The 25,606-nt window shown below is 40.2% G+C and overlaps 1 protein-coding gene across 3 annotated transcripts in view; it reads right to left on the bottom strand.

Annotated features, from left to right (window-relative positions):
• Positions 1-25,168, bottom strand: part of CTDP1 (CTD phosphatase subunit 1) — a 98,738-nt gene extending 73,570 nt beyond the window's left edge. Inside the window, exons 1-6 of one of the 3 annotated variants that reach the window (XM_072328307.1) lie at positions 25,159-25,168; positions 12,785-12,868; positions 9,868-9,961; positions 8,340-8,468; positions 7,684-7,834; positions 244-334 (exon numbers count right to left, since the gene is read on the bottom strand). In XM_072328307.1, the coding sequence (XP_072184408.1) occupies positions 244-334; positions 7,684-7,834; positions 8,340-8,468; positions 9,868-9,961; positions 12,785-12,825 (506 nt within the window). In that variant the 5' untranslated portion in view covers positions 12,826-12,868; positions 25,159-25,168. Of the gene's footprint in view, positions 1-243; positions 335-7,683; positions 7,835-8,339; positions 8,469-9,867; positions 9,962-12,784; positions 12,869-22,206; positions 22,277-22,486; positions 22,970-25,158 lie in introns of those variants that run through there. The other 2 variants (XM_072328306.1, XM_072328308.1) reach the window with 2 other exon arrangements.
• Positions 25,169-25,606: the final 438 nt, after the last annotated feature.

Genomic DNA, 25,606 nt, shown 5'->3' with positions numbered 1-25,606 from the left:
TAAAAAGTATAAGTGAAAAATAACGTCACTTGTTTACATCTTTGCCTTTCCATTACCACAGAAAACAAGCATGAAATGGTGCAATATATAACATCTCAGTTTTACTGAGGCAGTGTTGATATTTAAAGAGGCACATAAGGAAGGATTAAGAACACATTAACTACAGAGAAAGTAAATTTTAGTAAATTTACAGTATTGTCTCTTTGTCCTGTTTTGTTTACGGCATAAGACTCACATACATACCTAAGATTCCCAGTTTTAGAAAATGGATCAATACATTCATCCCTTGATAATATCCGATGGGAAAAAAGCTTCTTTTCAGGATCCAAAAATCCTTTTGAAAGAAGAGAGTATAATATTAACAGTTGAGACATTTGGTTCTTTTACATGTTCTATATAATTCAGCTATTTTAATCTGTGCAACAGCAGTTTAACAAAGAGACAAGTTTAAGATAAGAGATACCATATGGAGTTAAGGGTCTGTACAGCAAATCAAATATTTGTAAGAAATGCAGTGGGATTTATTTAAAGAAAAATCCATCTCGCTTTCTTTCAACATAGCAACAAATCTGATATTTGTGACATTCAAACAGATTAGGCTGAAAAATGCAGCGGTGATAAATGCACATTCTTGGAACTTACATTTATACCTCTACAGGTGAATCTTTAAAGCTAAATGCTCTCCTCAGCTCATCATGCCTAGGGACTGCAAAGAAGTCTCACAAGAGTCGGCAATGTGCTGCAATGCTTTAGCACGACAGGCAAGTTATGGGACCACTTCAGCCGGAGCTCTTGCATTTGTAGGTTTTAAGTTTTACCTCTAACACGGTTTCAATACTTTCATATAGTACAAGTAGATTCTATGATTCACTGAAATATTTACACGCAGTTGCAGTTACAAGTCTGACTGTACTCTTTAGGGAAAAAAAAAAAGTGATAAAAGAAATAGGAGAAGCTGTGCTAGCTGACTTTAAAACAAGATTAAATACCATTATTTAGGAAAATAGTGACTTTGGTGTACAAACACACACGCACATGCTTCTGAACCTATCCTCAGTAATGAAGCTGGTCTTCATGAACACACCTCACAGCTACATAATTGCATCCTAACCTGAATCTGCAATCTCATCAAATTTTATCAACTTCTCACTATTCTTAGGAATAATACAAGGAACTAAATACTTAGTGGTTTTGGTTTTTATTAAGACTTTATTCTATTTAAGTTGTGGCCATCTTCTAGACAGAAGAAGAGTTCAAAATGACTACTGACGCTATAGACCCACACTAATTTTCTTTCATGGAGCTCAGATTTTTACAGAAGGAATGTCTGTTGTTTTGTTTTTTTTTTAATAATGAACGGGAATAAAAAAGTCCAGCTCCCAGGCATATGTTAAGTTGGGTCTTCTAAAACAGAGGGTACAAACTAAAAAATAATAAAAACATCTGTAGTCACTTCTGCAGTATTGATTGTGCAATTATTACTGTTTAATATGGAATAACTTAAAACCCATAAAAGCAAGAAAATTCCGAGTTAAGGACAGAGGTTCAACCTTAACTCACCCGGCTATGCTTAAGAATTGCTGCAAATCGTAGAATCATCCCCTGTAGTGAGACCCTTGCAGTACCTAGGCATAATGAATTGAGAGAATTAGCTACAGAGATTTATTGCTGTACACACAGATATTTTGACAAACTACATAAGCTGTCACACAAGTTGCTCTTCTTCCAAACCAGTGCCTCTTCTACTAATTATGTGAACACAGAGGGACTCTCCAGTACATTGGACTGCACTGTTCAAATGGCAAAACCCAAATGAGGCATTTAGCTGCACTGCTCTCTAGCTAGAACTGGTAAGAAAAGAGTAAATTAAATAAAGAGCCCAAACATATAAGTCCTGGCTGTAAGGGATAACCGATGAAGTAGTGTTCCACAGATATTCCAGAGAGCTTTAATGAAGATTTTAAAATCCCTCATAATTCACTGAGAATACAGAGGATGTTAACCAGCAATGCACCAGAGCACTGTCTTTCAGAACTAATGTATCTGAATACCAATAAAATAAAACAGTACTGGACTTGTAAATAACTTCTTTACATGACTAATTATTTGTTTGATGTTGCTTAACAAACAAATTCAATGTAAGAAACATAATCTTAATTTTGTTAGGTTACAGGGAAAAAAATAAAATAAAATAAAATCACAAAATCATAGAATCATTTGAGGTTGGAAAAGACCACTAAGCGAATCTAAATCTAATCCAATCATCCACCTACCACCAATGCTGCCCATTAAACGACATTCCTTAGCAGCACATTAACACGTTTCTTGGTTTCTTGAAAACCCCTAGGGATGGTGAGTCTTCCATCTCCCAAGGTAGCTCATTCCCAGTGCCTGATCACTTTTTTGGAGAAGTTCTTCCTAATATCCAACCCAAACTTCCCAGGTGCAACATGAGGCCATTCTTCTAGTCCTATCACAAGTTACATGGGAAAAGATGCTGAGCCCCACCTCGCCTCGTCACAACCTCCTGTCAGGCAGCTGTGCAGAGCAACAGCATCTCCCCTGAGCCTTCTCTTCTCCAGACTAAACTAATCCTAGATTCCTCGGCAGCCAATCTTTAGGTGCTCTGGACCCCTTACCAGCTTTGCTGCCCCTCCCTGGACACGCTCCAGGGCCTCAGTGGCTGTCTTGTAGCAAGGGGCCCAAAACTGAACACAGCACTCAAGATGCTGCCTCAACAGGGCTGAGTTCAGGGGCAGAATCACCTCCCTGCGCCTGCTGGCTACACACTTTCTGGTACAAACCAGGATGCCTTTGGCCTTCTTGACCACCTGGGCACACTGATGGTTCACGTTCAGCTGAGCAGTGACCAACGCCACCAGGTCCTCATTGTCTGCATGCTTTTTCCAGTGATTCTGCCCCAAGCCTGTAGCTTGCATGGAACTGTTGTGGCCAAAGTGCAGGACTGAGCACCTGGTCTTGCAGAACTTCATCCCACTGGCCTTAGCCCAGATATTCAGCTTGTCCAGATCCCTCTGTATGGCCTTGCTACCTCAGGAAGATCAACACTTCCTCCCAGCTTGGTGTCATCTGCAAACTTACTGAAGGTACACTCAATCCCTTCATCCAGATCAACATTAAAGATATTAAAGAGGTACCAAACCCTGGGAAACACTACCTGTGACTGGTCACCAGCTGGATTTAACTCCATTCACCACCACTCTCTGGGCCAGGCCCTCCAGCCAGTTCCTTGCCCAGCAAAGAGCATACCTGTCCAGGCAAAGGGCTGACAGCTTCTCCAGGAGAACACTATGACAGACAGTGTGAAAGGGTTTGCTGAGGTCTAGGAAGACTACACCCACAGCATTTCCATCATCATCCACTCAATCACAGGAGATGCTGTTGGTCAAGCAAGGACCCACCTTTGATAAGCCCATGCTGGCTGGGCCTGGTCCCCTGGTTGTCCCACACATCTGTGTGATCTCACCCAAGATGATCGCTTCCATAACCTTCCCTGGCACCAATGTCATGCTGACAGGCATGTGTATCCTCCTTAGGACCCTTCTTGTAGCTAGGAGTACTGTTGGCATGCCCCCAATCATCTGGGACTTCCCCAGTTGACCAGTAACACCGTGGAAAAGTGGGCTGGCCACTTCTGCCAGCTCTCTCAACACCCTTAGGTAAATCCCATCTGGCCTCATTGACTTGTGACAATCCACCAAACAAACAACAAACCAACTCCACCTAGGAGTTGGTCTCTAACTGTCTCCATCTGAATTGTGGAGGGGATATTCTGCTCCCCATTGCAGACTTCCAGGTCAGGGGGTTACGTGCCCCACAGACACCTGGTCTGACTTCTAAAGACAGATGTAAAGAAGACATTGAGAACCTCGGCCTTTCCATTATCCTCAGTGGTCACATTCCCCACTGCATCCAGTAAAGGATGGACATTCTCCTTTGCCCTCCTCTTATTGTCAATACATTTGTAAAGAAGTCTTTTGTTGTCTTTCACTGCAGTAGCCAAGTTGAGTTCAAGCTGGGCTTTTTCCTTTCTAATTTTCTTCCAGCGTATATTAGGTACGTCTCTGTACTCTCTTCAACTTTCCCATCCCTTTTGCTACAGGAGGCAGGCTGATGGTAAAGTTTTATTCATCATACATGACTTGTTTTCTCCAATAAAATGTTAATATCCACTTTAAATCTTTAAAAAGGCGATGCATTAATATACATTAATCTATTTAGAGATGGTATTCCACATGCAGGCAGACAAGAAGCTGACCAGCTAGATCACAGTTATTTAAAACATTAATTTCAGTTTACAATTGTAAGCCAAATAAAACACGAGTCTGAAGAAATAAAAATTTCACATTAAATATAACCTAGTTTTGTACAGATTTGTTACTGTTTATAATTAAAACCAAAGACTACAAGTTCTAGAAGTATTACTGGCAGTTCTGCTCCTGACAGTCTTATTTAAGCCAGATCAGAAAAACATGAAAGCCCCACTGAAGTCTATAGATGCACTCCATTTTTGAGCATAACTGTTAAAGTAGTGGTGTGATTCCTTTTTGTTAAAGCAGAACAGAGATTTCAGAATAGTTACTGTTTTGACTTCTGTTCAAAGTTGACCATCATGCTTTCTGAGTTTCCTACTAGTTTCCATATATGAAGTTACAATTCTTTCACAATCCGTGGGCATTTATATAGCAAGACCTTTTCTTGCTACGCAAACGAGTTCGTAACATTACAGTTATAACAATTTTAGGATTTGATTTTCAACAGTCTGTTTCCCTAAATATTTATAATCTTTTTTCTACACTGGAATAAAATCTCTGTACAACTGTCTAACTCACTCTGTCTACTTCTCACTATAAGTCTGAATGATTTTCTTAGTGAGAGATCTTAAATCTTAGATGAACTTACATAAAACTCATCTGTAAACATGGCCCTCTGCTCCACATCTTAAACAGAAGTGTATATGAGACTTTACAAATAACACAACACAAAAAAAGACCACCATAAGACAAGATTCAGAAGTAAGCAGTTCATACTTCCCAAGTCTCAAATCTTAAAAGACAGACTGAGCTGAACAGCAATTCCTAATATTAACAGTAGAGCTGTTGACCAAATCTTTCAACAGCATTTGAGATCTTTCATTGCTGGAAATTACATACACGTAAGAGGTATGTAGTTCTACATGTAATTCACAGAAGTGAATAACAAATCACAAGCACACACAAGCACACACACACACACACATAAATATATATATAAAATCCTTCTATTTACTTCTACTTTATAATACCACTATAAATCTTAAGAGTGATTTCACATATCATCACTTCTGGCTAGTGGCCTCCAAAATTCAAAGGCATTAACTTTTAAGCCAATGTATAAGCTGACTTCTTTCTTAAAAAGACTTATTTCTCTTATGCAGAGGTGGGAGTAAAAAGATTAGGTAGCAAGTGGTCAAAATAATAACAAAGGAAAATACTACAAAATCTTTTAGATTAGAATATCCAAAAAAACTTCATAAACATACAAATAACTCCTTTGCGAGTGTGACAAATTAAGAATGGGTTAGTTGAGCAGATATAAACCATATTTACAAATATCAGCTAAGTCCACCTAGCAGGTGACAGTTAGGGCAGCTGAAATGGCCTGACCATACATCATCTACTTTCCAACTGAGGGAAAAGTACTCCAGGATGTGGAAGCAGCAGCTCAAAACTCACAGACTTCATACAAATCCTTTCCTTATGTAGCATGGGAATAATGGTAAAAAACACAAACCAAACGTCTACTGTTTCCTGTGAGAAATAACTTAACCAATACTGCCCCCAGGTGGTCTGTATATGTATTAACATACATACTTTGCTATAGCACCTTGGTAATTTAGGTGATGAGCATGTGGGCTGGAGGTCCTATCATCATGTCTCTCCATACCAACATGTTTCAACAAAAACTACCATCATCATTGTAAAAATCCTCTCCTGTTTTGAATACTTTTGATGAGAATAGACAGGCTCAGGTTACATAGAGAAGTCTGAAAATGTCTGAAAGCAGCAATACATTAATTAGCTCATTTTGCTGCTACCTTCTCTATGGCACAGATGGAACAGCTCAAGTACAACAACTACAGAGATGTTTGCTACACAGTAAGCATCAGTCTGCGACAGTGTGGGGACTGCACAGTAATCCAAATATTAGCTCAAAGATGAAAATAAGCAAAAACAGGACCACAGTCAGATAAGAGTAATCACTATTATTAACTATCTCTACAGCTCCTCCTTTTCCCTTGCTCAGAAGGGTATCTGCTATACAATTTCTGACTTTATTTGATATTCATGCTTGGAACTTAGGCCATGGAAAAATTTTGGCACAAAATCCATCTCAAGACAGACACTGTTCTCATGGCAGGTATCCAGATGCAGTATATAAGTATTCAGTATACAAGAAGTCCTTTTTCACTAAAAGAAATAACACTCTAAGGAGGAGAGTAGGGTGAAAATGTGGCAACTTGGACATTTCTCCCCTGATATTTATTTTGAGGAGATGACAAACAGCTATCACTTTCCAGTAACAAAAATATATTGTCATTCTAAGTATTTTCTATGGCATGTTAAACATGCATGCAGCTCTCAGTTTATACAATTCCTTCTGAGAACTAAGATAACTACAATAGTTTGCTCTACTTTGAAATGTTCCTTTCTTGATCAGAAATGGTTATTTTTCGTTGACGCCTGTAGTGGAATTCCAGGGTCACAGTCTGAACCAATGGGTGAAGGCTACGTGAGTGCCTGGAGTGGCAGAGGGGGCAGGGACTGGAGTCACCCTACTTCTGTACGATCAGTCTTACAGATGATAAATAAAGGGAAATCTGAGGTAATAATGCCATTCTGTCAAGGAACACTATGGGATGGAATGAAAGCTTTTTTTATTCCCCCAGTTAAAAAAAAGAAGTTCAAACACATGATCACACCCCTAACATTCATTACCTTAACCCACATGATTCCGTAACAAGTTAACTTTGATGAATGTTGGAAAAATAAACATTTCAGACTATGACCCACACCACAGACTATTATTGCTAAAAGCTTCAGAATTTAAATGCTGATTTTACATTTACAAGGAGAAAATATTTACAAGTTTTTGAGAATAATACATTTAAATACTGTTAGATCTGTGCTTTTCTCTCTAGAAAAGTACTTATCAGTTCCACAACACAAACAAAATTAGTTTTAATTCATATATAGCAGACAATCTTCCCAGGATTAAGGGAAACAGTAAATTTCTTCTCCCACACAGGAGATCCACACTGTGGATTTTCATGGAACTGCTGTTTTAGATCTTTAACTGATGTTGCAGATCACTCTTAGAGCCCAACTGCATGATTTCTTAACTAAACTGGAATACAATAGCTGCTGTGCCACAATCTGATTCTTTAACTTCTCAGGGAAGCAAAAAAACCCACACATCAGATATGAGGAAAAAAGGGACTGATGCTGAAATTACACACACAGCACCTAAATTCTAAGATGAGAATTCTGCTTGCAGGAGCATACAGGAATTATCTTGTGCAAAACTAGGGAACAAATAGTTGAAAACAATCACCGAAAGGAAATAAATCATGTGTATCAAGTCAGATCACTGAGTCATTGCTAAATCTAATATACTACTCACCTGCAATTGTATGTGCATAAAGTCTGCTGCCAAATGTGAAAACATGCAACTCATACAGCTTGGCAATCTTTTCCAGGAATTCCTTACAGTGAGGACGCAAACGAGTATGCAGCATAGGCTCACCTCGACCTAACTGGAAATGAAATATGCCCTAAAAGAAAAAGCACGTTTTATGTTATCAAACTGCCAAACAAAAACACCAGCATTCAAAAAGTACGCTCTTATATCACTTCCACTATTTTAATTCAGTATGAGTAGGCTAGAGCAAGGTTTTGCCACAAAGATTATTTGGAGGAAAAAGAACACCTCCTAATCACGTATTCAGTCTTAGAGATGAAGAGGAAGAAATCCTCACATTAAAAACAACTACCTGAATATTTTTTGCTCAAAGTAACTGCAACGTAAAAATGAAAAGAAACACAAATGAAAGAAAGCAAGCTATCAATGTAAACAGAGACGGGAGAAAAAGGTGTATTTTACAGAACATGTTCCTCACATTTTTTGTTGTTCTTCAGTTAGCTTTATCTATTTAACCATACAGTATTTTTATTATTATTGCTGTTGTTATTTTCTTGTTTTAGAAGATCCACCATTTAAATATTCTTAGAAATACCTCTGTCATCACTTCAGTTTGAAAGTTAACACCAAATACATACCTTATTAGACATCTGTTGGCAATGCTGCTCCGTAGTATGGATCAATGTCTGATCCAAATCTACCATAAGCACAAGTTTCCGATTTCTGTGTAGTCGTTGTTGATCTTCTCTTCCTAGCTGTTCAGCTTGCTGTAACAGAGCATTCATAGAGCAAGCTTAATTTACAATAAATGAGGTACGATTATTGGCCTCTGTATATTGTGAACCTGAGAAGAAATGCTGCTATAAACCAATTGTAAAGGCATGAACACTTCATAAAAGTAACGCTGTACAGATGGCAGCCATGTCAGCAACTTTTCCTATAGAAAAAAATATATATATCCCTATCCTGATCCATGTGACAGGGACAACTTATAATTGATGAACTCAAACCAACATTTATCTACACATAACAAATATCCACCAAATCATTTTAAGACCAAAACTGAGTCCTGAGGTATACAAACAAGAAGCTCATCAATAGTTCTGAAAAATCTGACTGCTATGTTTGGCAATTTCATATCAATCAAACATAATACAGTTGACAACATTGTTGAATATTAAATTAAAGCCGCTAATGACAGAAGCCATCATAACTCTCAAGCCTAAAGAATAAACCATCAGACATATTTGGATAATGTAGTTCTATGCGGCTCTGAGTCCTATGTAAAACCTTTATATTCCTGTAAATTTGAGCAAAGTTTGCTTCTTCTCTGTGTATCTGTAAACATTCAAAGTACTGTGCTCACATCAGCCACTTATAACGGTAAGCTGCAGTACTAACCACCAGACAGATAAACTACAAGTAAAGCGGGATATTCTGAAGAAGCAGGGGTCAAACACAAACCCCTTTGAAACACTCCTCTGTAATGAGGATCGTTTCTAGCTGCTTTCTTCTCCACATTTCTTCTCACTGCCATGCAAAAAAGAGCAAGCATCAACAATGTAAAGAAATAGAAGTAAACCATCAACTTGGTAAGAAAGATTAATAGGATATTTATCTTAAAAATAATCATGCCTTTTTCTCTCAACAATCTGAAAGTTGAACAAGGATGTTTGGATAATTCATCTTAGTGAAACCTTTGAAAAATAACAAAGTAAATTTAAGATAGAGGTAAGATTTAAAGAACATATCTTGACTACATCTCTTAAGACCAATTTCAAGGCTCCTGACTAATCAGGGTGAAGCTAGGTTTCAAAGACACAGCAAACTTTAAATACACAGTAGTAAAAACTGAGCTTTCGACAAATTGTCAACTCTTTGACACACAAATATTTAAGTAAGATATTTTTTTATCTGCTATTACAGAAGCATCACATTCTCAGCGCACAGGCCTAAAAAAATGCTATAAAACCTGATATAATTAATCTGCACAAGCATAAACACAAAAACTCTGGGCTACTGATGTTCAACACAAAGTGTCCCATCAAAAGTGAGCCAAACACTTGGTATAAGTATATACAATGTTGAAGAAACTGCTTTTATTAAGCTTTTCAACTGTCAACCTACAATGAAGATTATGAATATGGAAAGCACAATCGTACTTACCTCAGAGCTCACTTTCAGTTCTGGGACACTATGAACCATAGACACAGTTGCCGTGGATAACGGTACATTCTGTTTTCCATTCTTGCTTCGTATTCTAACCACAAAGAGAAAAGAGGCACCAAAAGAGAGCAAAATTTAAGTGAATTAAAATTTGAACAGCACAACCTGCAGTACCAAAACACTGTATGATTAAATGCTATTTTGCCTCATCCATAATTTCAAGTTATTGTTAATTCAAGTTACTGAACAACGTGTAAATATATCGAAGAGGCTCGCCATGTAAACCTTGCAGAAGAATTCACTTTAATTAGTTATGCTTCCATATAGCCACATACGAAGACCCCAAGGTGAAGAAAGCACCTACGCTTTGATCAATGTGACTAGTATATAGTATATAGTATATAGTATAATAAATTGTTAGCTACCAAACCATTCACAGCTAAAACATTTTCCTTTTTTCATAAACCCTTATCACACAATTACCTACTCTTCCAAGCCAGACTATGATATCATAATGCAAATCATAGGCAAAGTTACTCTGTGTAGCAGAACAACATCTATCTAATTGCTGCTTCAAAAGAAGTAGCCAAAATAAATAAATAAATTCAAAATACCAACACCCCAACATACACACATTTTCCTTTGGCACCGAATGGGGTATCACAGAACCACAGACTATCCTGAGTTGGAACCCATGTTTATATATGCACATATCATACACATACACTCAAAATCATGTATGTAGGAGGATATATGTATGTGTAATAAGTACATTTACACACAAGCATGTACAAGTACACAGTTTCTTAAAACAGACCAACAAACTCCACAGTGTTTCAGCATTACTAGCTTCCAGTAAACACAAATCTGTTGTAAACAACCATTTTTTAAGACTTTATTTCTGACTCATCAACATTAAAATATTACTGTATAAATTTAGTACGGTGTGACATAAGCACCTTTTGATTCTCTTATGTACCTCTCTCCAATCAAGAGCAAAGTTTCGCGTGTGCGCAAGAACTTCTTTATGGTGAGGGTGACGGAGCACTGGAACAGGCTGCCCAGGGAGGTGGTGGAGTCTCCTTCTCTGGAGATATTCAAGACCCACCTGGACGCCTACCTGTGCGACCTGGTGTAGCGAACCTGCTTTGGCAGAGGGGTTGGACTCCATGATCTCTAGAGGTCCCTTCCAACCCCTACAATTCTGTGATTCTGCAATTGGCAGCAGTACCTACAGCCAAAGTTAAACTTCATCCAGTTTTCATTTCATGAGAACACAGCACCAAATAATTTACAAACAAGTTCCTGAGAAAAATAGTATCCTCCATCTGTGGTGGGGCCTTTAAGCAGTGACAAAGAAACAGTCACATACAGACATGTTTCTACAGTAATGCAGCATTTGGAAGCACTACCTGAATCCCGAAAAGCGACAGATGTTACTTGCTCCACTTGAACAAGCAAAGAAACGGTGTAACAGAAAGGATGCGCAGCTGGTTAACACCTAGCAGACTGATAGCGAACTGTCTGTACTGGCTTCTCTTCAAGCAAGAAAAGCACTGATGCTTTTTAACTGCCTTCTGATGTAGGCTAAGCAGATCTGCTTCATTTCAAACGTGTAAGAAATTTTGTGTAAGATGGAGATGTGCTCTGATGCAGACTTTATTGAGAAAACTGAATATACTGAAAAACACAAATTTGTACAGATTCTTATGAAATAACACAACGTTTAGACATCACTATATTTCAGCCTTAATTCAAATATTCCTTCAGAGGAATGTCCTGTTTGCTATCATCCTATATTCATGTTAGATTTGCTCTTTTGCCAAATACCTGTCTATAAAATATTAACAACAAAGTTTTCATTTAATGCTATATCCCATCACTAACTGGGCTGTGTAATCCCTAAGATTTCCAATATAATTCTTAATGATGACAATGATTTAAAAAAAAACAACCAACCAATTATTTCCTTCCAAATGGAATGAGCATGCAGTGTTCATTTAGAACATCCAGTCTACCATTCAGTCACGTAAATTATATTGATATTTTCTTAAAGTTATTTACACCTGCACATATAAAATTATCATGTCTATTAAGCCATGATCAACACAACTTGTCTCTCAACCCTGCTGCTGCAGACATACAAAAGGCAAACTAGGCTACACAAGATGAAGAATTTACACCTTTACATTTACACTCTTCACATTTTCTCCCTTAGGTAGTAAGTTTCCCCACATTCATCTTCACCAAAAGAGAGTTAACAGAATGGTAAGTATGCAAATACAACTGTAATTCCAGTACCACGTGGCATCTTGTTCACTCCTATTCCAAGTTATGAATCTCTATAACAGTTACAAGTAAACATAGTTCCAAACAATACATCTGTGACCACAGCAACATATAAATAAGTCACGTCTTTGAAAGCGTACTTCAGGATAACAAAACAAGTGCCTTGGGTAAATAGTAAAAGTAAATTATAGCAGCCTGCAACAATGGCACAGACCTCGCCAATTTCTTTGAATACTGCTTTTATCCACAAGAAACACTGTTTTTCACATAAGAAATACACTTTTAAATATAATTATACTACTAATAATAACATGACTGTGAATTAACACACTCAGGCCACTCAAAGCAAGAATGTCACTAGATAGTCAAAACAGACTTTCTTTTCTTTTTAAAAAGAGTGCTTTATGCTAAAATTTGAAAATTAAGTCAACCTGTTTATGCTAGGCAGTATGAATACTGTCCTCTCTCCCTAGTAGTTACTACTACAACTTTACAGGTATATTTATGGGTATGATTCACAACTACTAAGGATCAGAACATCGAAGCAAAGTAAATAACAGAAGGAAGAGTTTCAATCCCTAATCACAAGCAAGAATAAGCTTAAAAGAAAAGGAGCTGTAATACTTACTGAGTCAAGTCCTGGCCACATTCTGCACATAAACCTTTCATAACCACTGGATGGCTACATCCTTCCAGTCTCACCAAGACACCCCTGGAAAAGAGAAACAGGCATCCAGCTTATTGCATGTTGACTTCAGATACTTAGATTACTGAATGAAGACTGAAAGCCAGATACATGCTTTTGGACTCAGTGGAGGAAAACAAGGGACAGAAGCCTTATTTGAACAGAAAGGGGTTATATTCAGTTAGGTACAACTGTCCATTAACATGTTATTGAAAATCAAATACATAAACTTTTCTATATTGATTTTATCCTGGTTTATGATTTTCTTGTGTCACAGAAGGTTCATAAATTATTTCCATCTTTTCACAGAAGTGTTTTGCTATGCTTCTGTAACTCTCCTGAGTACCTGAACAGACATTACAAGATACTCCACCCGCTGTCTTCAACAGAGTTTTTAAAAAGCCTAAAGGATTAAGTGTAACAGCCATATTTAGCTCAGATACCACAAAGGTTCCCCAACTCCATGACCACCACTGCTGCATCCCTCTTAATTTTTCAAAAACACGGAACAGGAGAAAAAAAATAATAATAAAAAAATAAAAAAAAAGCAAGGTCTTTCACTCAGAATTGATGATGGTGTTTTCCCTTTGGTTTCAGATGCGCACTGCAGCAAGACAGTAGCACCGTGAAAAAAAAACTTTCAACTTTGTTCAAATTTCTCATTCATAAATTTGAGTGCTGTGCATTTGACAATTCCAAGAATTAATTCTCCTTTCAAATGACACGTGCAATGGCTTGCTTCCAGTATGTTGTTAGTTTCTTAGCGACCAGGAGACTGACAGCTGCTAATAAAACCGCAGTAGATGCACATACAGGGATTTTTCCCCCCTCTTTGGAAACTAGATTCAGATCAGGAGTACTTAAATAAAATTCTTCGTCCATCACCCTACTGCTAGTGTTTTCATTTACAAAAGGGCAGATCAGATCCCTCTGCATGGGGGCCCATCATCTGCTTGGAAATTACATCTTCTCTTCCTCTGCAACCATTTCAGACCTCCACTTTTCAAGTAAAGTATATATTTCATAGAACACAAGCAGTCAATCCGTATTCACAAGAACACAAAAGAAGAGTGAGCCTTCTTTATAGGCATTTCTTGGATTGTTTAATTAGTTCTCCTCTCACCTCCCCAAGTACACACTACTTAATCATTTGACTCTTCTTCCCTTCATCTCACTTTTACAAACATGCTTGCTTTGTTCTCCTTTACCTTGGTTCATCTCTGAAGTTCCTTTTTCATCTGCCTTAGTCAGGCTCACACTAAGGAGAAAGCTAGAACTGATCATCTTTACCCTGTGCTCAGAGCATGAACCTGAATTACACAGACACTGAAACAGTCCAAGAAAACCCTCCAAAATCAACTGAAGACTCAGAAATGTGCATGAAAGTTTATAATGGCCGACTAGACTATAATTGTAACCGAGTACCCCATTTAATTGTTTTCAATAGCTCAGAGAAAAAGCCACTTTAGGCCACCTTGGAAAGCAGAAGCACCTTCAGGCATTCTGTACCTTGCATCTGTTCTAACATCATCCTCCAGACATGCAAACTAGGGGCTGGTATCATTCTGAGCTGAGGTGCGATTTAAATTAGGACATGCAAAAGTTCCTGTTCATGTTAAACTTATGATCTCAGAGTAGAGACTTCTAAATTATTCATTGATAGTTTTTCTAAGCATCACCAACACCAGTAAATACCAGCTCTGTCCTTGCACACTTAAACGTGACCAGAACAGCTAATTTTCTGATGCTCACTAAAGTTAAAAAGTACCTGAGAGCAATCTAAGCCAAAGGACAGAGGAAGAACTCTGGAGCACCAGAGAACTTAGTAGCACTGTACAACTGAGCTGAGAAAGCTTCCAAGTACAGCTGTCAGGATCTTAAGCAGACTCCTCCCAGAGGAAAACAAACACAAACTAACAACATATGTTACAAAATGCTGTAGAAAGAAGACCTGAACTCTACTAAGGCTTAAGCACATTTAAATACTTAACCACCTATGTTTTAGCGTATATTGTAAATGTACACTAAAAAGTAGATTTGCTAAAAGCATACTGTAGAAATCAAGTAAATCGGCTTTTGTGAAGTTCAGATCTGGAAACATTCCTTTTACTATTTAGTTGATGGATTCTCAAAACATAAGAGCCAAGATCCAGGTTGATCATCAGAGGTAGAGCTCTGAACAGAAGCCTGCATATCTATCTTAAATGGCTGCATACACCAAAAAGGGGTTTGGGTTTCTGCTTCTTTTCTTTCCCAGCTCATGACTGAAACCTGCTGAAAGAACACAGCTGCTCCCTACTCCACTTCTGCAGGAGAAGTTAATCCCCTCTAAATTTAAAGAATGAATATACATTCTATTGCTGGCAGTATTAACAGCACCTTGCTTTTTCCCAGAGAACTTCTTCGGGAACCACTTGGTGATAAGCAGAGACCACAAGCTAATTAAGCAATAATACTCAAAGGAAAACTGTCAGAGAAAATACAGCCCCCTTCCAAAGAACCTTTTTCCAGATTTGCAGAGCTGTGACAGTTAATGAGCAAGCCAGGCACTGGGGAAGAGCAACTGGGCTGTGAATGTAAAATGTTCAAGTGTGATAGGGGCAAAGGGGTTATGTCATCCCAATATCACCCAGATAACTGAAGGACTGCAACAAGACAGCAATATGGACTATCCATGCTATTACATATATATAATATGCATACGTACATATATATTTTAACACATATATATAATGCAACTGAAGTGATTCTGTGAAATAAGGAAACTCTTGTTCAAATTCTTTCCAGGTGTGTTTGTACATCAGAAACAGAGGCAATAAATGTGCAACTGCAACAAAAGTTTACTTTTATTGCAACAATCATGGTCAGAGACGAACACTTACTAATGGCATCAGGATGCACGTGATAGCCCTGTGCCCATCAAGGTTCTCACAGCACTACCTAACTTGTACATCTTGTCTGTTTCTAATATAAGCCCTTTAAAAGTACCTGTTTTCTCATGCTGCTGATTGAAAAAGCTTGGTGGAAGGAAAGCTTTCATGAAACCCAATATGAGCATATCGCTTTCATTAACAGAGGAGGTCAATGCCACTGCTAATCCTAAGACCTGGTCATTAACATTAACACAAAACCATACAAAGTCTGTAATGAATGTAACTACAGCTTTAGCTCCAGGTAGGTTAATTTCAATGGGAAAAATCAGCACATAAGGTTGTCTCACCTGTGATCCAATTTGCCACTTTTCAGTTGCAACAGTTTACTAAAGCAAGGTCACTACAAATAAAAAGCACCCTCCTAAAGGCTTTTTAAATTTTGTTTTTAATCAGTCTTTCCAGCACAGTCACACATTTCCAGCAATGAAAAACAAAGGCTGCAAAGTCGCTGATGGGGAAAGATGCCAATGTGTTTATAAAAAATGGCTAATGCCCAGGGAGGATGGAGGCAGTGTCAACAACTCACCCTACTGAACAGCCTCCCCACAGTAGACAGGTCACTTCCACTAGTACTTATCTTGCTTATTTGTTCAGCACTAGCTGAACACCTTCATGACAGGGAAATCAAGCCACAGTCATCCTAACAGTCTTTTTAGTAGTCTTTTACTTGTCTTAATAGTGTTTTTAAAGGAATCAAGCATTACCATATACTTACAGTGGGATTTGTCAGATGCACAAATGGAAAAACTGACAGCTTATATGTCATAAAGTCACCGCCTCAAACCTGCTTGTATGTCACTTATATAAACGAAAAGCCAAAAAAGTTGTGCATTTCCTCATTCGGTTTGGGATAAAGAAGTACCACAACAGTCACAAACCCCTGAGTTGTCACACTTGTCACTTAAAGCTGCTGACCTCAATTTGATGACTTAACAATGAACATCAGAAGATGCCAAGTTGCACCACCACAGCAAAATAAGATTCCTACAAACAACTAAACAACAGCCTCTGCCCCTACCAGTTTTGCAGCATGCTCAAGAGATTATCATCAAGTAATTGTCAATAGGTAAAAATGAAAATATGCTAGATTCATGATTATTAATACCCAGTGTTATTGAATCATCCAACCGATCTACACCACAGTTTGTGAGCAGCATTTTAGCTGTCATAGGACAAGAATGGCAATCAAGCAAACTTAACTTAAAGCCTGCTTCTACAGGTTAATTTACCCACAAATTTTGAGAAACTGATGTTTTTAAACACCAGAGCACCACTTTGTGGTATGTGGCTGCAGCATTTTGCACCACCTCAAATGGTCCTAAAGCCAATTTACTGTAACAAATAACCATAGCTTCTGTTATAAGAGGACTCTGGTTTCATAGCATGAACATTTCAAAGCCTTAATCACCTTGAAGGTGAAGGATGACCATGAAGGATTAATTCCTTAGATATTTAACCATGATGTTTTTTTAAAGAAAAACTCCCAAAAATATCTGCCAAGAAGCAGACAGAGTCCTTGAATAACTGATGAAAAATACTATGGATGAGAAGTAGGGGTTTCTTGAACCACACAATGACTTTCCCATCAGTTACCCAACAACATTAAGTCATAGGAGAGCTGCTGCAAAGCCAAGCAGTAACAGTCCTGGGCTTTCCCATCACCAATCCCTTTATATTCTTTTGAGGCACATTCCTTCTCAAGCTCTCCACTCCTGTAGGTAAAGGCACACAACTTCCCCACATATCACACCAACATACCAGATTTCTTATGATCCTTCCAACCTTGCATTTATTAACAAAGAATGTTATATTATCTTCCAAATTCTGACCACTTTCTCCATTCAGAGATCACATTTAAGCTACGTCCCCTTTATCCGCTAGAAGTAACCTACACAGTATACTGCAAAGTTTTACACTGTTATGTACAAAGTGGAAAAACTCCTTCTGGATGTTGACAATTCCAATGAATGACATCTTGTACAAATCAACCAACATGAGCCCAGACACCCTAAATCTGGTTTTTCAGTACCATCAGATGACTAAAGTAAAAGTTTCTTCCTGTCATGCTGGAATGTATCTACAATAAAATGCATAAACAGTTCAGTGAGCTATGTCACCGCTGGCCCATTGGATTCCACATGTACTGGCAAAGTCCTTGAGCTTAAGTAAGACACCCAACTTATAGCAAGAACTCTGACAACAGGAAATACACCACTTCGGGAGAAAATCTGTTAAGGATAAAAGCAATTCATTACTAAATACAATTATACAGAATGCAGCATGGGAAATACGTAACCTCAATAATGTTATTTCTTGATTTCACCTCATAATTTAATCCCTATAACAACTACAACCAATGTGATCTGACCTAAATGCCAGCTACTGCTAAAAGCATAATTATGTGCTGCCTTTCCCCACACTGCTTTACTATTGAGGCAACCAAGCTAGAATGAAGGCATTGATCAGTCTGGGTTATTTAGCAGAAGATTGGGTGGGAAGGATGAAAAGCAAAGCAGGAGATCAGACCAGCTTTAGCTGCATGGCTTCTAACACCCAGACATGTGAAAGCTGGAGGCACATTCCTTCCAGCCATCCCTCCTGTAAGTTGGAAGCAATTACGAAACCCAGATCTAAGGAAGCCTCGCTGAACAGAATGACACACACAAGGCTTCTACAGCCACACTACACTGCTTCGCCTCTCTATTAGTTACTTCTGAACATGTCTGATTCCAACCAAACTCTGCTGAGCGGGTAGATTCGTTCCTCCCGATAATGAAGATCCTGGCAGTTTTGTGAAAATAGATGGTCACATAAAGAAAAGAGAAGTTAACCTTCTCACAGGGTACTTAGCCCTTACACACTGCTACTTAGAACAGGTGCTTGTTAGGGTGCCAGATGACTAGGAAGAGAAGAAGAAAGCCATGAAGGAATGAAAATTACTTGGAGCTTGAACCCTTTTCAAATCAAATTCAAACACCCAACAGATACATTAAAAGCAGCTTTCTTACCATCAGCACTCATATACGAAAGAAAAAATACAAGCATGAACAGGAAACAGGCTGGAAAGATGCATACCATAACTTCTTATAAAAACAGAATGCATCCAAATATAAAAAGGAAGTAGGTAAGAGATACAGTAAATAGAGATTGCTAAGTATTATTCAACAGTCCTCAGTATTTGGCAACTTCTGCAGATTCTAAGAAGCTCCTTCAATATTTGACAGGATACTGTGAAAACATCTGTGTTTAAGTGAAACAGCACGTCATTCTTTCTGTATTTTATTACAAGAGTCATTACTTCAAAACCTGCAGTTGATCAGTATTTTATTCCTCCTGAAGACTCCAAGATGAATGGTACTGAGGCCTACCTTAAACGTCCACCTTGTGTTGGGTGCTAAACGAAGCCCTGAGGTTTTGTGACATTAGGTAAACAAAGGGTGATACTGTAAATAAAATACAACCACGGAGCAACACAATAATGTACAGTTTTAAAGAACATATTCCCAGCTCTTAGAAAATAAGCTTTGACTGGAATTCAACACATTAAGACTTTGATTATAGCTCTCATATATTTTATGTTCTGTAAAAGAATTCAAGTTCTTGCTACTACAGCTATTTCAGACAGAAAGATATTTAACCTAAATGTACAGGTAATAAAGCTTTTGGAAGATTCTGCAAAAGTGAACTACACAAGAGAATTTCAGCAGTTTATCTCATTATTAGAACCTAAATGGGGACAACTGTTTCATCCTAGAAACACTTAATGTTAATATTCACATAAAACAAAATATTGATCCAGTCCAGAATCCTGACACACCAGTCATGGCTTCCAAACAATTAACTCTGATGAGTAACTAGTATTAATTATACACAGAGTAGTGCGGCACTTTATGACACTTGTTGCTCCTGCCACCCATGAAAATTTTGCTTTGTTAACATCAAAGACCTTCCATTACCTGCTTGCTGTCATCCCTGCTATTTGCAGTCCTAGGAGGTCATGCACAGTCTCTCAAGCCCTGGCTCAGCATCTGATTGCCCAGGTATGCCAACATAAGCAACATCCACCTCCTGCTTGCCCCAGGCTATAACCTTCACCCCAGCCACCCCCCTCCCTGCAGCCCTCTGCACACCAATAAGGCAGGCTGGAGCAAGGAATAGATATGGCTTCCCCCTGTAGCATCCAGGTGAGTCATTTCAGCAGCTTCTGCCAGTGCAATACACACCAAGGCCTTCAGGGAAGGCCATACTGAATGAAGGGAATGACTGCTAAAGCCACTGCCTATGCCAAGGAGCAGGAAATCAAGCTACAAGAAAACTGAGTGCTGCATGCTTACTTTCATACCCTCAAAGCTTTTTATCTGAGCTCATATGTGACCAAAACAAAAACACAAACAACCACAAACAAGTATTAGAAACATATCTTGAGAGAAACTTGTGCTCTAAGAAAACATTATTATAATAAAGTTGACCAAAGTAACAATGTGGGAACTTACAGCAAGTCACATTGCTTATCCTCAAAAAGATTTATGCAATTTTCATTCTCACTTTCTAACTAAAGTAAAAATATTTGAGCCAGAATGCCTACAGTGTGTAAGTGACTGGCAAATATTTGCACATATCTTCAGTTTACAAAGAATTAGGGGTTAAACTGACCAAGCCCACTTTTCTCAGAGCAGCAAATGGCGCCTAGGAAGCTGGATAGCTTGGATTAGGAAGGGGAAAAGAGTCAAGTATATCCTCTGGAGACAACAGAAAAGTTTCAGCTATGTTACTACATTATCTACCTTAACAATTACTATATTTCAATAGTGAACAACTTTTATGTGCATTTAAATATTGCTGACAGATGGTGAAATGTTTTTACTTCCATTCCACAAAACGGGAAGCCACAGGCAAGAGATAAAATGCTTACTAAGATGCCTTATAAGTTACTGAACAAATGCAGTTATGTCTCCAAATCACCAGCTCTACTCTCTTCATGTCGTGCTTTTCCTACCTCTCCACTTCAATTTGTCTTCTACGCTTACCCTGCAAACACCATTATGGTGTGTAAGAAACCAAGCTGAAAATTCAGAATTCCAGAACATTTTAGCAAAGGTCAGTACTAACAACCAGCTCTTGTCAGTTTAAGACAATTCTTTTCGGAAGCTAGGGACAACAGCAATAAAAAACAGTATTCATATTCTGTTTCAAAGCAAGCACTTGCTAATTATAGTGAATTAAGATTAAACGATTCAACACAAGCACTGCCTAAGAATTGGTGCATTCAAATCCCAAAAAGTTTACCCCACAAAGCTAAACCTGTAATGCTGCCATAACAGAGCCATGTTTTATTTTATTCTTAATTTACACTGGGTTTCATTTTTTCCCCTCAAAGTGCTTAGCAAACGTAAGATACAACACAAAACTTTATCTCTCTGTCCCCTCAGCGCTATCAAGACGATTTTCACCTCACACACACTATTTTAAGATACATTTACACACATTTTCATTCTGACCCAGCATTTATGGCACGCTGCACTAAATCACATATTAAGAGATCACTCATCTTGCACCAGATGTAACAGCTGAATGCTGATGTAGCACGAGCGGAAAGACACAACCTTATCTCAGAAAGAATAATGCTTTCTGCAGCAAGAAAAATACAACTTCATCTCCTCCGCATAATCTTATACTGCTGACTGATAATAAAATAGTTTTTTCCTGAATCTCTGAGAGCATCTCTTTATACAGATGTTGCGTATCTGCTGGCGATTTTTCAACCAAGAAAGCTTAGGCCTGGCTGCACCCACCCAGCAACCAAGAGAACTGCAATAAAAGAAAATAACTTGGTGTCATAAAACAGAGGAAGTAGAGGGTTTCGATGGTTTCCTGCCAAGGGAAAAAAAAAAACACAAAACTGCTTGAAGTGCAGGGTAGCAAGCTATTAGCCCAGTTTAACCTAGAAATCTGAGAGGCCCTATCTAGCTGTTAGCCATTTAAGAAATTAAAAGTTGACCAATACACAATATTACAGACAGAGCTGTTGTTAAACTAGAAAACCTCTCTCAATAAACCCTTTGCCCTTCACAAGTTTGAATTACAGAACGTGGTTGATACATGTGAAGATTTACACACTGAGACACATATAATGTTGACAGCATTTAGGCTTCTGATGGTATCTGCACTGTGTCCAACAGCTCCAACACTTTGCTGCAGCGCTGTTTGTCACATAAAATCTCTCCAAACAAGCAATAAACAACCCCACTGATTCTAGAGTTTTATGCTGACTAAAGAGCGAGTTGCCAAACTAAACCACGGTATTTCTGGGCAGGTTTGCTGGCAAAAGCCGCTTTCATAGAACCCTGGAGCGAAGACGTTTAGATCTCGTGCATGAAGTCAGCACAGAAGGACTCCGTTCTGGAACACTGGGTTGGAAACAATTTCGCCTACCCTAAGCTCCCACAGCCTCCCCTAGAGCGACAGCTTCCCACAGGTGTTTCAGCACAGGACTTCACGTGAACAGTCTCGTCCTACTAGCAGCGAGGCACGCACCGAGCGGAAGAAGCCACTGCTTTACGCCGCGCACCGCTCGTCGTGAGGGGAAATCCCGGTCAACACCTGCGACCAGCGAAGCGCGGCACGCCGTCCGCTCCCCGCCGGCACCACCCGCCACAGGGCCGCCCTCAGGGCAGCGCCGGCCGCTGCGCCCGTTCCGAGGTGCTGCACTCACCCGGGCGCGATGACTTGTCCGGGCCGCACGCACAGCTCCCGCACTACGCCGGGCCGTTCCGCCTTCAGCTTGCGCTCGGTGCCGGAGCGCTGGGGCCGGGGACTCGCGCCAGAGCCCGGAGAGGCTGCGGTGGGGCGCGGGGCCGGCGGCAGCGGAGCGCAGAGCGCCAGCACGGACCCGATCTGCACCGCCGCCCCCACCGACACCTTCCACTCCAGCAACCGCAGCGGCCGCGGGCCCGGCGCCCGGATCTCCGCGATCAGCACCGCGGGGCCTTCCGAGGCGCTCCCGCCGCCCTTCTCGGCCGGCCCCTCCATCCCGCCGGGGCAGGTCGCTATGGTGACACCCGCGCGGCCGCCACCGGCCTGGCAGTGGGCCGCGGCCTGCCGCTGCGGGGCACGGGGCGCCACAACAGCCACCGCCGGTGCCGACCCCACTGCGCAGGCGCGATACGCCGCGCGCCCGGCCGAGCTTAAAGGCACAGCCGCGCGGCTCCGCAGGAGTGAGAACAGGGGGAGAGGAGAGGCTGGGCAGAGCCCTGCGCACCGCCCTTCCCCGGCTTCAAACGCGTTTCCGGGTTAGCGAGCGCCCTCTCCTGCTCCGGCTGCCTATCTGCGCGGCCGCCCTCCCGCCAGGAGCCGTCGCTGGAGGGCGGGCTGCGTGAGCGAGGCGTGCTGGGGGTTGTAGTTCTACTGTCGGGTCGGACGCCGCAGAACCGCCGCGGTCAGCGCCCTTTACGAGAGGTCGCTGCCATTGAGCTCTCGGCTTGCTCGTTGACAGCCGGGATTTGGGCAGGAAGAAACCAACGCGAACAGGAAAGCCCCGAAAGGACACAGCCTACAGCATAAACTCGAAATAGCAGGATTTCCCCCCTAGCATGCTGGTTGGGGTACCTTGAAATGAGGATTGTATGAGCTAGTAGTGAATTTGGCCTGCAAGACACTGCTGTGAACTTCACAAGATAGCTGAGCTGCGAGAATACTGCTGTGAGGTTATAGAATCATAGAGGTTGGAAAAGACCTGTGAAATTATTCAGTCCAACCGACTGCCTATCACCAATAGCTCTCACTAAACCACGTCCCTCAACTCAGTGTCCAAACGTTCCTTAAACACTTCCTAAAAGAGGCTGTTGACTGTATTGTCCCCAACTCATTTGTTGCAGAGGTTGGAAGGCATTTATAAACGAGATGGAAGAACTGCGAGATGTATAGTTTGGTTTCCTGGTTAAGGTATTTGGGTACTGCTTAGGAGAATGGTGATTATTAATTCTCCTCCTGCTCCAGAGCTCTTGCTTGGAACAAAGAAAATAAGAAAGTGTTTGTGTAAGTACTCTTTCCTGAAGCATGTAAGGAGATGATAAATACTTCATTGCTCTTATTGAAGTGATTTAATTACAAGAACATTTGTTATTATAATAGGTAATGGATTTGAATACAGTGAAGTAGAGAATAAAGCCATGCATTGAACACTGGAGTTAAAACAGAATGCTGAACACAAGTTATGTGTGACCCAGCTGTTCTTTTTATTGGGAATAGCAGCCTTGGACTAATGCCTAGGTGGTCAACTTCTTAATTTTCAACACTGACATGTGCATGCTGTGAAATTGTGTCATAAGAGGGGAGCTGCTTTCCTTTTGCTTTACAGTTCCTTCCTTTCCAATACTAGGAATACTTCCTTTCCAGTACAATTCTCACTAGGATGACTGGTCAGTGTTGTTTCTTCCTAATATAAAATAAAAATTATCAGCACTGTAGAAACACATCCAAATCATATATCTGTACATTGTACATACAAACTGAATTTAACATCACCAGTGGATGGTAATGAGGCCAGTAGACTTGATGTAGCTCACCTTGTAGCTCCAGCAGCAAGTTCTGGTTTGCAGCATTTCCTCTCACTTCTTTTCTGGCTAATGGTTTTAGATTCAATCCAGGCTTCTTCCTTTTGGGGTGAACTGATAATGTTCTGCTTCAGAGCAAGCAGGCTGATGATAGCCTCAAGGCAGCACTCCCATTAAGGAGTGCAAAGGAAAGGAGAAATCCTTGAAGAGCAGGAGAACATCCCTTTTGCAAAACCCTTTGTAGACTTCTAAGTCTAGAAAATCCCTATAACACCAAGTGCATTAACCATGATGGTCAGAAAAAGACTGAAATAGTAATTAAGGAGACAGTGGGTCTTTGAAAATTGCAAAACCATGACAGAAGATCATTAATCCCACCCCCCTAGCTCAAAGCAGGAAGATTAGCAGGGTGCTCAGCAGCACTTCCAGCTGGATTTTGAGAATCTCCAAGGATAGAGAATCTACAGCCACTCTTGGTTACTTTTTCTAACATTCAGTCACCCTCACAGTGAAAACAGCTGTACTTCTGTCTGCGTTCATTGCCTCTTGCCTTGGCAGAGGACACCACTGCCACGAATCTGCCTTTGTTTATCCATCTCTCTCTCCACCCATAAACACAACTCCAGTGATCCATCTGGAATCTTTTGCAACGTTGAGCAGTCTCAGCTCTCTCAACCTCCTCTGATGTGACATATGCTCCAAATCATTTAATAAGTACTGCTTGTGGCTGTGCCAGTTATACAGTCAGTAGATACACAGAAGTTATGCAAATGTTTTGTATGAAAGATTATTGTGATAGAAAGATAATCTACAATAAATGGGAAATACTCACCAATGTTGAAGGCTTACCATGAACTCCACACAGGAGCAATCACCAAAGAAAGAGATCCTCCCTTAAATGAGATCTGGGAGAGGTGGAGCCAAGCTCCACCCCTTCCAGTAGCACAGCTGAATTACCTTCACCTGTGCGCCTGCAGCTGACTCATTGCTGGCCTCAGGTAGTTAATCAGAGGTTCAGGCTGTGATCAACAGTTCCCCATATAGTGGCCTTTTGCTGCCAGTTCTCCAGTATGTCTCTATCCATAGAGGTTCTCTTGTACCAGCACACCCTGTCTGATGGAGCATAGAAGGATGTTTGCCTTCCTCAGTCTGCTGGCAGTGCTCTTCTTAATGCAGCCCAAGATGCTGTTGCATCCTTTACTACAAAAGTACACTTGCTGGTACATGGTCAGCTCGGTGTCCACCAGGTCACCAATGCCTTTACTGTAGAACTGCTTTAA

This window comes from Excalfactoria chinensis, chromosome 2, assembly GCF_039878825.1.
Source record: "Excalfactoria chinensis isolate bCotChi1 chromosome 2, bCotChi1.hap2, whole genome shotgun sequence".
NCBI classification, from domain to species: Eukaryota; Metazoa; Chordata; class Aves; order Galliformes; family Phasianidae; genus Excalfactoria; species Excalfactoria chinensis.
This window is presented reverse-complemented; position numbering and strand designations above follow the sequence as displayed.